The following is a 16,489-nucleotide window of genomic DNA, read 5'->3' on the forward strand; positions in this document are numbered from 1 at the left end:
TCCATCATGCATGCGACTGGCCGCATTCCATTTAGTAATATACAGTGAAAAAGGATGATCACTCATTGTTTAATTTGTTCGTTTGGAGCTTTATCTTTCAGGGTAAGAGACTCCAAAATCTAAATTGATTTCTTGATGAATTAATGCAAGTAATTTATAGCTGAATTGTGTTCTGTTACTGTTAGGTGGCTGTATCTTAACCGACCCATCAAACATTGCCCTTTCGTTGGAGTATGACACGATGGCATTATCTTCACGGCCTCCAGGTTGAGCTCAGTAGACGAAGCTGAACTCTGTTGCTCTGTAATATAAAAGTTCATTGCTGAAATACCAGCTGGTAATAAGGGCGGTCCATCACCCATCTCTAAATGATGTCAACAGAAGTTAAAGGGTCGCGGTGTGAGTGAAACAAGAGAACTTTCTTTAACTTTCTTACCCCAAGTATTCACACATAGACACACACACGCACACACACACACAATCCATACCTGCACCTCCATTCACCTGCAACCAGATTCTTCTAGCTCTCCTTCACATACACACGTACACACGCACACACACCTACACACACACACACATACCAACACTCACACACACAGACTCTTTACAGGGCCGAGGTCTCCTGACATAGCCTCTCCAGTGACATTTCGTCAGCAGGTGAGCGTGGCATCCCGGCCGTGTTGATGTGATTGGCTTTGTGCTCTGCTGTCGTAGTGACCGGGGGAAGATTGATCGTGGGGGCCCAGGGTGTGTGTGTGTGTGTGTGTGTGTGTGTGTGTGTGTGTGTCTGTGTGTCTGTTTGAGAGGGGACAGCATGGAAAGGTCAGGCTCTGAGGTGAAGCCTCTGATATTGACTCTACAAAGGTTCCCTCTGATGAGACTATAATGCCTGGGATCCCACAGCCCCACAGTGTATACACACACACACACACACACACACACACACACACACACACACACACACACACACAGGAACACAATGAAGCATGTAGTCAAAATCATAATGACACTCCTGTTGAATTGATTACAGCACTAATTGAGTGTAACGAGCAACCTATGTACCTGGAATAAACTGATTGTTGCAGCAATTCAAATCACTCAAGGTATTTAATGCTGTGTCATGCTTCAACTTGAACCATAGAAGCCACTGTAAACTCTTTGATACCATGCTGTCCCACTGTACTGTGCATTTTGGCTGTATGTGTAGATCTTACTTTGTTTTGGACTTTCTCTTACATTTCCACACCATCTTCTGTAAGAGTGTGATATACTTCTGCTGCGTCATTATTCCAAATTTAAAATTCTCTTTCCAGCTCACCTGTCTGAAGGAACTACCCAGGCATATGTCTGGCACTTATCCCCCATTTATCACTCTCCCTCACTCCCTTCCTTCCTCCATTCCTCTGCCCCTCATTCCACGCAAGTTTCTCTTCCCCGCACTCTCTCCCTCCATCTTAACCTCTCCTTCCTTCATCCTTTCTCTCCTTTCCCTCACTCCTGCTCCTCCTCCTCCTCCTCCTCTCCCTCTTCTCCCTCCCTTCTCTCCAGTCGTCTCTCAACACTGGCTGGTGTGTTTTCTCCAGGACATTTCCTATCATTGTGCTTCAGCTCGCAGCACCATGCCTCTATGTTTCCTGCCCCGTCTCAATCTGTGCCCGCGCCCATTCGTCTTACAGCCACCTGGCAACGAGGGCCGCCTCTCAGCAGTTCCTTGTCTGATGCTGCTCGGCGGGCCCAGACCTTCTCACTCGCTCAGCCCCGTGCCCAGGGAACCTGCCTCGCTAATTAAAGGAAAACAAACTCTGTGCTTTCCACCCGCTCTCCGCAAAACACTGCTTATTAAGGAGTAAAAGTCAAACTTCATGATTCATTAAGAAGAGGAAGTCTGAGCAGACTGGACAGATCAGAGAGACTGGAGAGCAGTGTGGAGATGGAGCGAAGGAGGAAATGGAGGAAGGTGTGTGTGTGTGTGGGTGGGTGGGTGTGCATGGGCGCCTAACTTTATTTAAAAATGACGTGTGTGGGGTGGGGGGCAAAATCCAAATGCAGTATGGGGGTCTGGGGTCCTCCAGATGTAATTTTGATGATAAACTCCCTGTAATTCTAAGCTCTTAAATGTGGTTGGTTTTAGTGTAATACGACCGGCCTTCCTTTTCTTACTTTCTATCAGTTGTTCTGTTATCTCCACTTTTTTGTTGAATCCTTACTAACCTCTCTCTGCCCTGTCGTGGCTTCTGCCCTCTCTGTCTCCGGTGTGAGTCTTGTGGGTTTTTTTTCTGGTGGCTGTGTTTTATAAAATACTTCAGTGAACTCTTAGAATCTAGCCACAATGACTTTGCCACAATGGAAACACCACATTCTATTGTGCTACAAAGTTATTTCAAAATGCATTTATTTGTTGTTTTTTTTGTTTGAGTTCTATGCAACTATACACATTTATGTAAAAGTATTAAATTCAAATAACAAGATTCTTGCACTAGTACTTACAAACCCTTTGCTTCATTTGGACTAAACTGCCACACATGCAACAATTTGCTCATGTGACTCAGATGTCATCATTTGATTGAATTTAGGTGTTTTGAAAATTTTCCTTTCAAATTTGCTTTAATTCTGTCTCTCCTGCTAACAAAGCTGAGATCAGGTCATATCACTATATCTTAATGGGACTTAATGGGATTTTATGGTGTAGGGTGGACTCCATCAGAATACCCAGGCACAGTACGGCATAGGTGGTTTTCTTATGGATGACCATTGAGTCCAATCCAAAGTTTCAAAGAGAATTTAAATCATGCAAACTTTCACTGAAATTTCCATAATTTCCTTCAAAATTTGTTAGAGTACTTTGAATAGAACTCAGACAAAACAATCCATTTTGAAATAACTAGGTGGTGTGTCCATTGTTTTGTTGGTTAGCCTACCTGATTTGGCACTGCCAACTGAACAGATTTTTTTACTCAAACCAAAGTAAGTTTTGTAACAAAAACCACCGCCACCTCCCCAGTCTGCAGGACGCCAAAAGAGCTCTGATAGACGTAGATCTACTGAATAATGACTGGTGCTGCCTGCCAGTATGAAGACGAGCCATTCGTCAAATCTAGCTCTAACGTTGCCCAGCTAGCTACAGTGCTAACTGACATCAGGCTGTCGGTGGACTCTGGACTATTGTGTCCACTGTTTTGCTTGAAAAACACATTATGTGGGTCTATTATTAAGGTACAATAATGCAAATTTAATTGCTGTACTACTGTATATGAAACATCCTACTTGTCCTTGCTACGTAGAACCTAATATTTCTGTTCTTTTCATTTGATGATTGACTCCTTTCATATTTCAAAGTACCGCGCCAGATGGGCTTCAAGTGTGTGGGTCATACCATTAATATTAGCAATGGAGTTGTCACTGATTTATTGTATGCTGGTTTAGGTAACAAAACATTTCCAATGACTTTAAAAAAAAAAAAATCTTTGTGTGTTATGTAATAGATTATATTTATTAGGATCAAAAATCTGACAAAAATGTGTGGGGCAAACTCTATAAGGGCAAGGGTGCCATTTGCTCTGTGGAGTAGGTGCCTGTGTGTGTGTGTGTGTGTGTGTGTGTGTGTGTGCGTGTGTGTATGTGTGTATGTGTGTGTGTGTGTGCGCGTGCGAGAGAGCGCACCCGTTTCTGGGTGGTATTTATATGTAATAGATGCAAGAGGGGATTGCACAGGGACAAAGGTTACTGATGGTGTGTTAATGTATAAAACCCAAAGTAATTCTTTCTTGTAATCACTGATGTCGTAAGAGAGTAAAAGTTATGATTACTGGCATGCCACTTAAATGAGGTTGAGGAATTGTGTCTCTGTGTGTGTGTGTGTGTGTGTGTGTGTGTGTGTGTATGTGTGTGCGCCCGTGCATGTGTGTTTACGTATGTCACCGACATCTTGAACTCAAACTAATGCAGATATCTGTACATGTGCCAGCTAGCATGAGTCTTTCACTGTGTATGTTAGTGTGTGTGTGTGTGTGTGTGTGTGTATGTACCCATTCCTCCTTTCTCTCCTCTCCTCCAGCTTTCCTCAGTGTGATGTTTTCCTTTGGCTCTAATGAGTTCTAAGTGGCCAATACTTTCTTCTGCAGGAAACTCGTGTCAAACTAATTAACTTTTAATGAGAGGAAACCCACTGATTAGAGTGTTTTTCTTGGCAAACGAGCCTATTAACTCTGTTGGTCTGAGCAGCAGGGCTGAGGAGCTGGGTGAGAAGGCCTCTCTTCAGCCGTCTGCACCACTCGCGGCTTCTCTCTCTCTCTCTCTCTCTCTCTCTCTCACACACACACATAGACAGCTCCTGCCTGAACCCCCGCTCAGTCTGTTTGGCCAGCTGCTGAAGCTAGGGCATTTTGAGTCCACTCACTCCTTTGCTCTCTCTCTCTCTCTTACACACATGCACACACACACACACGCGCGCGCGCGCACACACACACACACACACACACACTACACTCATGCATGTGAGTGCAAATACACACACACGTATTCCACGGCATCTCCGTTCTCATCGTTGCCCAACACTGCTCTCTAGTGATCGGAGTGAGTCTTCAGGATGTTTTGTCTGGTTTATGTGTGCTGGAGTTTGACTTTTGTGGCAGTTTTAGTGTTGTGATCCCTCATCTCTCTACCTTCCCTCTGTCTGAATAAAGGGGAAAATGAGGGGGAAGCAGAGAGAAGGAGAAAACAATTAATATCTGGGATGTGTAACATTTTTTCATCAATACATCAAACTAACAAAATAATTAAAGCATGTTTTTATTTTTTCAAAAAGAAAGGATCTTTCCAAATTAATATGTTAATATATTTTGTGATGTATGGAAAAATGACAGGCTACAATGACAACGAGCATCAACTGCAGGAGAAATGAAACTGAGAAAAACAACCTCAGTGTTAATTTCCTGTTCTGCCAAAATTGTCGTTGGTACAAATGTTCGCTGCATATAGTTCAGTTGCACTTAATTGTATAATTTCTGTTTTTATGAAATAAACCACAGACGTGACCTGTGACCTTTAGAAGACACTACTGTTTGCATTTGTATCACTGTGCACTGCCTAGTGATACAAGCTGTAACTACAAATGCATAAATTAATAATGAGTACATTTCTGGGTTAATTACTCTTCACAAACAATTTCTTAATGTATTGGATGTAGGTGAATGTGTAGTAATCACCTGATACCAACTAACAAACAAGTTACAATAACAAGCATTTACTTTTCCATTTTTTTTACTTAATAGTTGATTGTCAGAATGAAGTCCTGAAAATCAGTGCCTTAGTCTACCTAAAATTAGATTTTTATATCAAGATTCTACCTTGTTCACTATGTAGCTAAGTTGTTCCTCAATCCCTTTTACAATATTAATGATAGGGTACATTAATATTGGAAAAGGGATTGAGGAACAACTTAGCTACATACATTTTACCTTCTTGTTAATATTTTCAGTTCTGGTCATATGTTATCACTAAATTATTTCTGCAAAGGCAAAGGCAAAAAGCAGTAACTACGCAGTTGATACACAAGATACATAACATGTCATCGAAGCAATATCAAGAAAAAGTAATTTTTGACACAACTGTCAGTTTCCCCCTTTGTAGGGCAGTATGTGTCTGAAGTAGGCTTACATTATAAATCTGTGCAATGTTAGACCGGCGTCCACATGGGGGCTAAACATCAGGGGGCAATATTTCAATGACACACAGAAACATTTTCATGATGGTACTATCTACATCGTGGGTGTGTGTGTGTGTGTGTTTCACTAGGATCAGCAGTGGGCCTATTTGACTCATATTTTCATATCAGAGTGAGTTTAACTGCCAATAGACCACATTAGAAAGTACTAACATCTCATAACGGCGGCATTTAGATCCAGTGGGAGCGGAGCGCCGCTCTCTGCCATTCCCTGGAATCCCGAGTGGGAGCGTTTGATGTGCCGATCGGAGCGGGCCTCTCAGAACCTGGAAAATGTGTCTGTTTCATCTCTCAATTACTGTCGGGGTTTGAAGTACTGATGTTCTGCCTTTATCTGTCACAATATGGCTCAAGTTTGTTGAAGTAGCCTATCTGGAAAAAAAAAAGCAAGCCAATGAGTCCAAAAGAGAAAGAAAGAGAGACAAGCAGGCCCGGCAGCTGGTGCTGTTTCAAAGCCTGCCCGAGCCCTTAAAGATGAAATCCATTTTGTTTCAAGTTCCGCACCCAGCTCGCCTGATGAGGGCTCTAGGGGTGAAGAGGGAGAGAGAGAGAGAAGGAGAGAAAGAGAGAGAGATAGAGAGAGAAATCTGTTTGATTTGTCAGAAGTTCTTTAATTTAATCTACAGCTGTCAGGATGCTGAGGATCCAGACCTCATCACTGCCTTTTATCTGCCTGATTTCACCCCAGGCACCAGACACTCTACTCAAACACACACAGACACACACAGACACACTCACACACTCACACACACACACACACACACACACACACACACACACACACACACAGAGTGAATGAATGAGAGAGAGAGTACAGGATGAACACTGTTCATTTATTAGAGAGCACAAAGAAAAGATAGAAAGTAAGACTAACTAGAAGGGCACTCGGAAAGCACAGACCTCCGCCAAGGTTCGTGCTATTATTGCTTGTTCGTGAGTCGGATCCGGATCCGCTCCAAAATTTAATGGGTTCTTCCTTGGCCCATGCTACACCCTTCCACGAAGTTTCATGAAAATCGGGCCAGTAGTTTTTCCTTAACCCTGCTAACAGACAAACAAACAAACAAACAATCAAACGGCACCGAAAACATAACCTCCTTGGCGGAGGTAATAAACAAATAACGAAGGGCCTGTTAACTACCATCTAGGAATCTATACTGGGCTCTGAAGGCCATGCCACATATTTGATTGGCTTTGCAATATTCCAAAGTATGCAGAAACGGACAAAAACAGAGACAGACAGACTAGAGGGTGGTGTAGAGAGAACAGTGGTGTGAGTACGTCAGCATTGCCGTGTGCCTGATATCCGGGAGCACACACATGCATACACACAAATACATGTATGCACACACACACTTACACCAGAGAGACAGTATGTCTTGCACGACTAGTATGTAGTGTGTATATTTACATGTGTGTGTAGTCAGAAATCATCTACATCTGGTTTGACAGTTAGCATTCCCCTGAATACCTCACCTTAAAATAATATCTCAAACACTGAGCGAGTTTGTTTGCGTGTGCTTGTGTATTTGTGTGTTTGTGTGTGTTTGGGGTTTAGGGAAAATATGCAATGTCATCAATCTGATGTTGTCCCTGTCCTGTCCCCTAGTACATTCCTTGGCCTCTCTTCCTTGCTCTCTCTGTCTCTCATCCTTCACACTCACAGTTGGCCACAAATTTCTGCTGAGGCTGGACATATACCTCCTCACCTGGAGGTGAACTGTGTGTGTGTGTGTGTGTGTGTGTGTGTGTGTGTGTTTACACAGAGGAGATCTGCAGATTGCCTCTGTTGACCTATATCATTTATGAAACACAACTGGGGTTTGGAAAAAAATTCTGCACTATACATTTATTATTGTATTGCAGCACAACAGGCTGTTTATGAGCGTCATTTATCTCTGACAGACATATCAACCATATCAACTTACTGTTTACTGAATTTGCATTTGATGGTCATTTTGCAATTCCAGGATATTGAAAACCATGGATAAACCAAAAAAAAAAACCTTAATTTATATAGAAGTTCTTCCTGTGATACTGAACATATTTCCTTAATTTGTGAACATGACTAAGACTAAGACCAAAGGTAGAAAACTGGAGAGTCTCTCTTCACGACGAAGACACAAATCTTGGAGCTTCTCCAATGAATCCAATGAATGGGAGACCAAATTTGTGGACAGTGACAGTTCCCAGGGAGACTTGACAAAGATATGGGGAAACTAGAAGGGCACTCGGAGAGCGCAGACCTCCGCCAAGGTTCGTGCTATTATTGCTTGTTCGTGAGTCAGATCCGGATCCGCTCCAAAATTTAATGGGTTCTTTCTTGGCCCATGCTACACCCTTCCACGAAGTTTCATGAAAATCGGGCCAGTAGTTTTTCCATAATCCTGCTAACAGAGAAACAAACAGACAAACAAACAAACAAACGGCACCGAAAACATAACCTCCTTGGCGGAGGTAAAAATCCTTTAGTCTTACAATGAAATAAGGTTGATTTGGATGTAAGAGGTCAAACGAACACATATGAGCCCACAAAGTTCCAATTCATTGTCATTGGAGCAGCTCTATGCTTTGTGTCCTGATAAAATCACAGACTACAGCTTTTGTCCTCTGGTTTCTAGCTTTAGGCAAGAGTCGTTCATGTTCACATTTATTGACTAAACTGCCTGAGGTGACCGGAGCAGCAAATGTAAATTCTGCTTTACTGTGGATTTTCCCCTTTTTCACCTTTCTTCCACAGTTGGAGGCTCATATGTTTATAGAACCCCCACTGTCTCTACTGTTCTGTTTTCATTTTACTCCGTCTTTACCTCTCCACCCACCTTTTAATATCGCAATATCTCTCCCTCTGTCTGAATCTCTCTCTGTGGTAGTATATCCACCATCAGCTTGTCCTCTCCTGGCAAAAGCCCTCATTTTCCATACTCTCTAAATCTTACACCATTCCAGTCACTTACCCTCCCTCACATCATACCTCCCTCTTTTTTTTTTAGCATCTCTCACACACTCAGCACACACACGCACCATTCCTGTCTTTTTCTCCCATAGGGGGACTGTATTGCAGATTGACACACACTCTTTTTGTGTTAGCTTGGAAAAGAGGAAATTAGAATTAGACATTGGGACGGAGCTCGGCCTGCAGAAATGTGATCCTGCTGCTTTCCCATAAGGTTCCAATAGGTTTTTTCTTTCCTCTGTCCTAGTCTCGATTGTTCTGAGGAATCTGTGGACTCTGGAGAGTGCTATCTAGTTATTGAATCTGAGGACTGGACAAGAAAAATAGGCTGCCTAAAGCCGCACTATGTCTAACCCCTGCCTGAGGAGATCCAGCATTTCACCAACCCTCCTCACTCCTTTTCTCTGACTTGGCTGCTCTTCTGTCTCTTTTCCATGTACTGTATTTCACTTTCACCTCTCTGTTAACCTTTAATGTCAACGATGCAGAGGTGGGATTAGGGTAGAATTCGGCACAGTACATTTATAAAGTTATGGCCAACTCATTATGAGCTAAATTTATCATTTAACCCCAATCCCTCTCTCTCTCTTGGCTGCTTCTCTCACTATTATGTGTCTTCTCCATTTCTTTCCCCTCCTTCCCCTCCTCTACCTATCCCTCTTTCTGCCTCTCCCTTCAGGCTGCTCCTCTCTCCATCTTTTCCCCCCCCTCCATCTTGGCTGCCTCTATTTGTAGCTCTGAGGTGAGACTAGATGTCTGTCAGACCCCACAAGATTCTGTCATGTATCCAAATAGCACATCTACATTCTGTGGCCACTTTATTAGTTACACCTAGCAAGTACTGGGTAGGACTTGCCTGGTGTCCAGCCCCCATGAATTGCAGTCTTTAGCACTTTTTGAATTTGCATGGCAATTCATAGGGGTCTGCACGCAAGCCTATCCATCGGCAGTTATTTCGGACAGACTGTCCGAGATATCCGATTGGATGGTTGATGTAGGTGGGCCAAACCTACATGAGGAGTAGTTGGTAGTTGTTGTTGTACAGAGTGCAACAACAACTACCAAAATGTCAGTGCCGGCAAAGGGATTGGATGATAGTGAGCTAGATTTAGTGATTTCGGCAGTCCTTAAAAAACTTAATGGCATCGATGAATTAAAACAAGAACAAACAGCGTGTTTAAAAGCTTGGAAGTGATTGTTGTTGCTCTGAGGCATTTCCAGATTGTGTCAATCTGCTTTGCTACTGTGTATTGTGTATTGTATTGGTCAAACATTTTGAAGTATTTTCTCTATATGTAAAGCTTGGTCATATGTTTTGTTTTTGATTAAAAGCAAGTCTTTGTCCATTATCTCATGAATAATTGAATTATTGTCAACATGATTCCCAGCAGTACCAAACTTTTTTACAGCAGTGGTGTTTTGCTGAGTGTGGAAGTATCGAAGACTCTGAGAGCCATATGATTTTATTTAATTCTGGTTTGTCTTATTTTATTAATTAAAACCACAGCAGGCACAGTGGCAGTTGACAAGGTTGCTGGCAGCAAGTGTTGTAGAAGGGTCATGTGGACATGGGAGCCAGCTACTTATTATTCATTAACTTTTTCAGCCAATGAGCACTGCATTAGCCACAATGCTAGTGTGGACATGTACACACATGGATTCCAAGGACAAAAAACCAATAAATCATCTTGCCATTTATATTTTTATAGACATTGACACTGAAATTATGTTGTCACTTTAGACGATTTCCAGGCTAACAACTCAGTGATAACACAACAGACCATATTAGCCTCATTGCCTTCCACGCAATGCTGGACTCTGCACATTAGAGGGCGCTCCAAACACTCGACTGCAAGCGTACCATTGGAGAGATGGCGAGTTGCAAGGCTGTGTACAATGGCTGCGCCCCAGTGGAGGTCTGTGGACCATGTAGATATCTCTGCAGGCCTCAATCTTGATCTTAGAGGGGTGACTACGACCGCCCAAACGCAGGGGGCTATTGGGTTTTGAATTGGCCAATCACAAGAGGCAAAAGTCAGCCCAGGAAGACAGTATTTCATTAGAAATTCTTCTCATGATGTGAATAGTAAGACTCCAGTTTGGTGCTCAAAGTTATTTATGGTTAGGGTTAGGGTTATGGCCTGGATAGTTGTTCTCGGTAGTCTGTTTTCTATTTTTCACCCTTTTTCTAGACTATATCCGTAACAATACATTACAACACACATATAAAACAACTTATAAACTAAACACAAAAGTTATGATGATTTTCATTTTAAATCATTAATTTCATTAAAGCCTTCCCCTTGAAGCTCAAGACCATGCCCCTTGGAGCTCATCCAGGCCTGCAGGGATACCAGTCTCCTTGTCAGTTTTGGTGATCACGTGTGTAGTCTCATCTTCTTCCCATCTGCTGACTGGAAGTTTTTTTGTTTATCACAGCATTCTGAGTAAACTAAACACTGTAGTGTGTGAAAATCCCAGCAGGTTGGCGGTGTCTGAGTTGCTGGAAGTGGTGCGTCTGGCACCAACGATCATATCATGTTCAAAGTTACTTAAATCGCACGTTTTGCCCATTGTAACATTTTGTCAAACAGTAATTGTACGTCTCCACCCTGTCTGCATGCTTTATGTACTGAGTCACAATCGCTTAACTCACTGTGTGGAGGAGCGAGATGTTTGTGTAAACAGGGAAGTGTACCTAATGAAGTGGCCACTGTCTGTGTGTGCGTGTGTGTGCATGTCACTCAGTGTATTCTGCTCAGACTGTACTTTTACAATGTCATAATATCTGCTTGAAGGCTCGTTCTGCTTAGCTGGAGAGGTTCATCCAAAGCAATGCATAAGGTCACACTGCCACCCTGAGATCAAATACGGTATAGTAAGTTTGCAATATTGCATATTGCAAATCTTTCCCAATGACGATATAAAAAGAGGTAAAAAAAAAAAGAGTCAAAAACTGTTTTATTGAAATCCTCCATGTGAAATGTAAACATCCTGATATACTGCATTAATTGTGTTGATTAAAAATTCCATTTGTTTTGGTAAATTATGCAGAAAATTGTGTTGGCAATAAATTCTACTTGCAGGACAGTTATAGGTGAAGAGCTTATAACTGGTTTCCTCTCCAGTCTCCTCTGGACAATGAGACAACTAGTGTGGTTCCCCTGCCTCCAAGCCCACCGCCTCACCAGGCCGCACTGCCTCTGCTACCTCAGGAGGTCCTTTTACCACTGGAACAGACATCAGGGAGGGTGTTTCAACATGAGCCTGCTAAGTCACTGGCTTTTGATTTATTTGTGCAGAAATACTTTCATAAAATATCAATCAATTATCTTATATTTGGTCTCTTTCATTGAGTCCTAAATATGTAACATATGTAACTAAATATGATACTGTAGAAGTGGCAGGAAAGTTGAGACGGACAACTTCTCTCGTTGACTACATCAACTCGTGTGTCATTTATTTTTTAACCACACAGCAAGACAATTTTTATCGCGCTCAAAAACACAACCACATTACGTGGAGCTGACGTCACTCAGGAAACCAGACTTTCTTAAAGGGACCGTGTCTCCTTAACCCTGAGAAGCACACAATATATCTGCGTGTGTTAAACATATCCAAACCACAGATTATGGTGAATAATGTCCATAGAGTCCGCCACAATACATAAAATATTGCTACTTCTAAAATGCAACAAATGGGTGAAAATAATTGTATTATTTTATTTTGTTCTGCTATTAATAGTCTTGAGTTTAGTGTTGTCTGTTCTGCAATTCAGCAATATGCTTTCATGTAAAGATAAACGAGAGGGTTAGAGAGGATAGCTTGTAATGATCACAACATAAAATTCTATTGGTATTACAGGAAACAACTAGTAGACTTAAGTTAACTGAGTTAGTAGCAGGGTTAGGGTGTGACTTATCCTGAATGGTTTGAAGATATAGTGTTTAATTTGTATTTACTTACATCTCGAGTCTTGAATGTGACCAAGAGAGAACCTGAGATAGCTGATAACTCCTATAACAATATGGGTGGTTGAGTTGGCCAAGCCAGACCATATAAATGGAAATGCTTTGCACAATGTGTTAGCATTTAATCCCATTGGGGACAGTAACAGGGGTTGACTATATTATGGATAAACAGTAGTCTACTGTCACTTTCTCCCTGTATCCTAATTTCCTTTAGCTTCAAATGATTCTCTTCAAAATATACTTTTCTAAGTAGGCTCACTGCTAAAAGAAATGCAACATTGAACTAATTTCATATTTCCAGCAGCGGTCAGGGGTAGTAGCTGCAGTGAGGCAGGTTTGGACACAGTCACACACTCTTACCTGCTGCCGCCACGATACTACAACAGTCTTTTACTGTTGGCCACTAAGCAGCTCCATTTGAGAAGTTTAGGCTCCAGTGCTTTGCTCAAGGGCACTTTGACTGTAATGTGAAAGAGAGGAAAGTCTTACCAGTTCCTTATGCCACTTTAGCTTCAGGAACTCCATGCTCCACTAGGCTCTGAACTTATTTAATGCATTTTCACCCTGCTCAGAATTTCCATCTCATGTTATGTTGTTCCAATGCACTGTTGGACTTGTTGGACCTGTGGCTGCAACCTACTGCATGCCACATGCATGAATGCACATAGTGTAAGGATATTTTATCCTATATATGCATCCCACTGTGCAGTTGTCAATATGTCTCTGCACCAATGTCACCGAGATGAATAATATACGTTTATTCCAGGTGGTGAATAGAAATTCTTATTGTTATTTTCCTCCATGTTGATTTTTCCACCACCACTCCACAGATTCAAACTAACAGCCTTTCAGTCACAAGCATGCTTCTTTAATCTTCACATTAGATCCCTTCACCCTCTCCTTGAAAATTGCCCAATGTATTGGGCAGTATTGTACACTTTTTCACAATTACTTTGGCCCAGTTTCTCAACAGAGTTTCAGTGTACAAAGCTTAATGCAAAGCTGTCTCTACAGCTGTATTGAAAGCTTCCACTGTGGTCACGGTTACTGTAACATAGTAACAGTATTTGGTTGCCATTATTGTACTGCTTTTATTTTTGGTTTCTTTGTGTTACTGTTAATGAAGTGTACAGTAAATTGATGCTATAAGGTACAATCTCATCTCATTTTGCATCAATTTTGTGTTTTGGACACATGCAGTCTTCCTTTTTCTCTTTCTTGCATCATGATGAACACCAATGCATTGCTTTTGCATTACTTTTGCCCATATGTACTGGAGAATTTTGATCCAAAAGTCTGACTCACTCTATCTGTCTATCCATCTCATAGAAAACTTCAATCCAGATCAGCAAGGGGAATGCTCACTGAACATAATTTCAAAAAGATCACTACAATTTAGGTTGAAAACCTTTTGCTCCTTGCTATTTGGATAATCTAAATATTGTAAAATGACCATTGTATATTATTGAATTATTTTTTATTTGATGGCATCATTTGATAATGACCATTTTATTTTCAAATTCAAAAAGGAACAATCCAATGTTCAGATGTTGTGTGATGTACTACCTCATTTGACACAGTTGTTTTTATTTTACATGCTATGTGTGATTTTGAGCCCACAGTATCAAATTTAGCATTAACAGTTTTGCACTTTGAAACCTTGGAAACTGAGTCAAAGCAATCAGACAGAACTGTAACACGCTTAGACTACAATGTTCCTTTCTGTCAAAAATCTCCAGTGGGACAATTGTCTTTGTCTAGGACTTTGCCTAATCCAGGTCCATGAAACCGACCCTTGGTACAAACTACTCACAGCAATACCAACCAGTTCACATGGTGTCTGTGTATCTATGTTCACATGTGTGTGTATACCTCTAAGCTACATGTCTTGATGTGAATTACTGTATTTATAGGCTACAAACTAAGTCATAGACTAAGTCCTACTGCCACTTGTGGACATTCTCATCATCAGCACTGCAGTGCTGCGATAAAAACACTAGAGGGAGACAGAGCCCTTTGGTATGGTGTATTGAAAGGTGTTCAGTGACTCATATTACAGAAGTGTGTTTCTGAGAAACTCTGGGTCAGAAGCTTCATGGAAGGCAGATTTAACGCAGATAATTAATTCTACTTGGTTGCTTTCAATGTAAGACCAACCTCTGCATTTTACAGACAACATGTCTGTTTAATAACTCTTAATTCCCTGTCAATTGCAAACTAGTAAATGTAGATTGTTCAACAGATTAGGCTATATTCCATCATTCCAAAATGCTCTCTCTCTCTCTCTCTCTCTCTCTCTCTCTCTACCTCACACTGATAAATAAAAGGGTGGATATGTAATTTTATGTTTTCTATTTCCTTAAAAGACCCCATCTTCATATAACATACACAAGGTGGAGCATATAACAAGTTTATGCTCCTATTACAAGTATACCTAATGTACATCCTTAATTTTCTTCATCTTCATTTTGATATCTGAGAAGTCACAGAGAAGTCTGCATGATGGGAGAGTAGTTCTGTCCATCTGAGAATGAACAAACATCCTTCCCTCCGCGCCGTGTCGCTGTCGGCCCGTGGATCCTCTCCGTCTACTAACGTGTACTGTAAATGCTGCTCCATCCTTCCTTGGTCGTGAGTGGACTGCTGATGAGTGGTTGACATTTTAGAGCTTCCCTGGAGATACATTCCCCGATAGATATGGGCCTACAGTCCTGGTTAAACCAATTTTAATAGCAATTGGTTGCTGTTAGAAAAAAGAGTCAAGTTGTCGTCCCTTATAGGCTACTGAGGCTAAATGTGTAGGTTGGCCAGTGACCAGCATAGATGTTTTTTCAAGGGAGTGAGCAGTTTACATATTTAATATTGCTTGAATAGGCTACAGTTAGTACGAAATCATTAGGAGTAAACTCGTGTAACTCTGTTTTTTATTATGCTCCATCTCTCTGCGGAGGTCTCGTTGCACAGTGAGCTGGAGCAGATATGTCAGATGCATTTCACACAGGCTAGGCTACCTCAGCAGATGTTTAAAGATATATTTAAAAATATACAAAACGTTGCCCATAACAGTAGGGCAACAGTAGGGCCCATTTGTACATGTAGGTTACATTCATTCCAAACATTTTGGATAGGCTACTGGAAAAACATTTTCTCCCTAAAGTATAGGCTATTAGGTTGTTCGAATCAATGCCCGCTATTTCTACACAAATTCACATTTTGGCCATGTTTAGTATACCTATATGTTTAAACATATCTCAAAAAAAAATTCTGAAGTAGCCTACTTGTGAAATGTAATTCTGTTGCAGTATGGGGAGGATGAATTAGGCTGCTCTTCTTTTGAAGCGTCAAGCTAGCCAGAGATAGCGAAATAAGACCAGAAGTAAACCTTTTTGCCTTCAAAAGAAAAGCGTCACGCCACAGAATCCGTGCGTCACTCTTACGCAAAGAATCCTTCGCAACTCGTGTTCATCAATAAGGATTTTACTTTGAAAGGTATGACCGGACGTTGTGTCTTTTACTCCTGGTAGCTTGACACTAGCAGCGCACAGGCATCCTCTGCACTCCGCGCTCTGCGTGTGTGTGGAGCGAGTGTTTGTGTGTGTGTGTTTGTGTGTGTAGACATAGCTGGGGCGGCTCGTATGAGGAGCGAGGGGTAGATTTGACTGCAATAAAATAACAGGGTGAATTTTTTTTTTGACCGCTCAGATGAAGAAATGGCAGCAGAATCAACCCGGAGATTCACCAAGAACCTGCTGAAACCGGGGAGCGCAGCGGAGATACGGCAGACAGCATGCAACGCAGTCAGACACTCTGCAGTGACGGTGAGTGGATTGGTATGAATTT

At 41.6% G+C, this 16,489-nt stretch overlaps 1 protein-coding gene across 2 annotated transcripts in view; it reads left to right on the forward strand.

Moving 5' to 3' along the window:
- The first annotated feature begins 16,264 nt into the window (after nucleotides 1–16,264).
- dock10 (dedicator of cytokinesis 10) overlaps nucleotides 16,265–16,489 on the forward strand; it is a 61,976-nt gene continuing 61,751 nt past the window's right edge. For both annotated transcript variants that reach the window (XM_078284347.1, XM_078284346.1), the window contains exon 1: nucleotides 16,265–16,467. In XM_078284347.1, the coding sequence (XP_078140473.1) occupies nucleotides 16,360–16,467 (108 nt within the window). In that variant the 5' untranslated portion in view covers nucleotides 16,265–16,359. The remainder of the gene's footprint in view (nucleotides 16,468–16,489) is intronic.

Source organism: Centroberyx gerrardi, chromosome 6, assembly GCF_048128805.1.
Source record: "Centroberyx gerrardi isolate f3 chromosome 6, fCenGer3.hap1.cur.20231027, whole genome shotgun sequence".
NCBI classification, from domain to species: Eukaryota; Metazoa; Chordata; class Actinopteri; order Beryciformes; family Berycidae; genus Centroberyx; species Centroberyx gerrardi.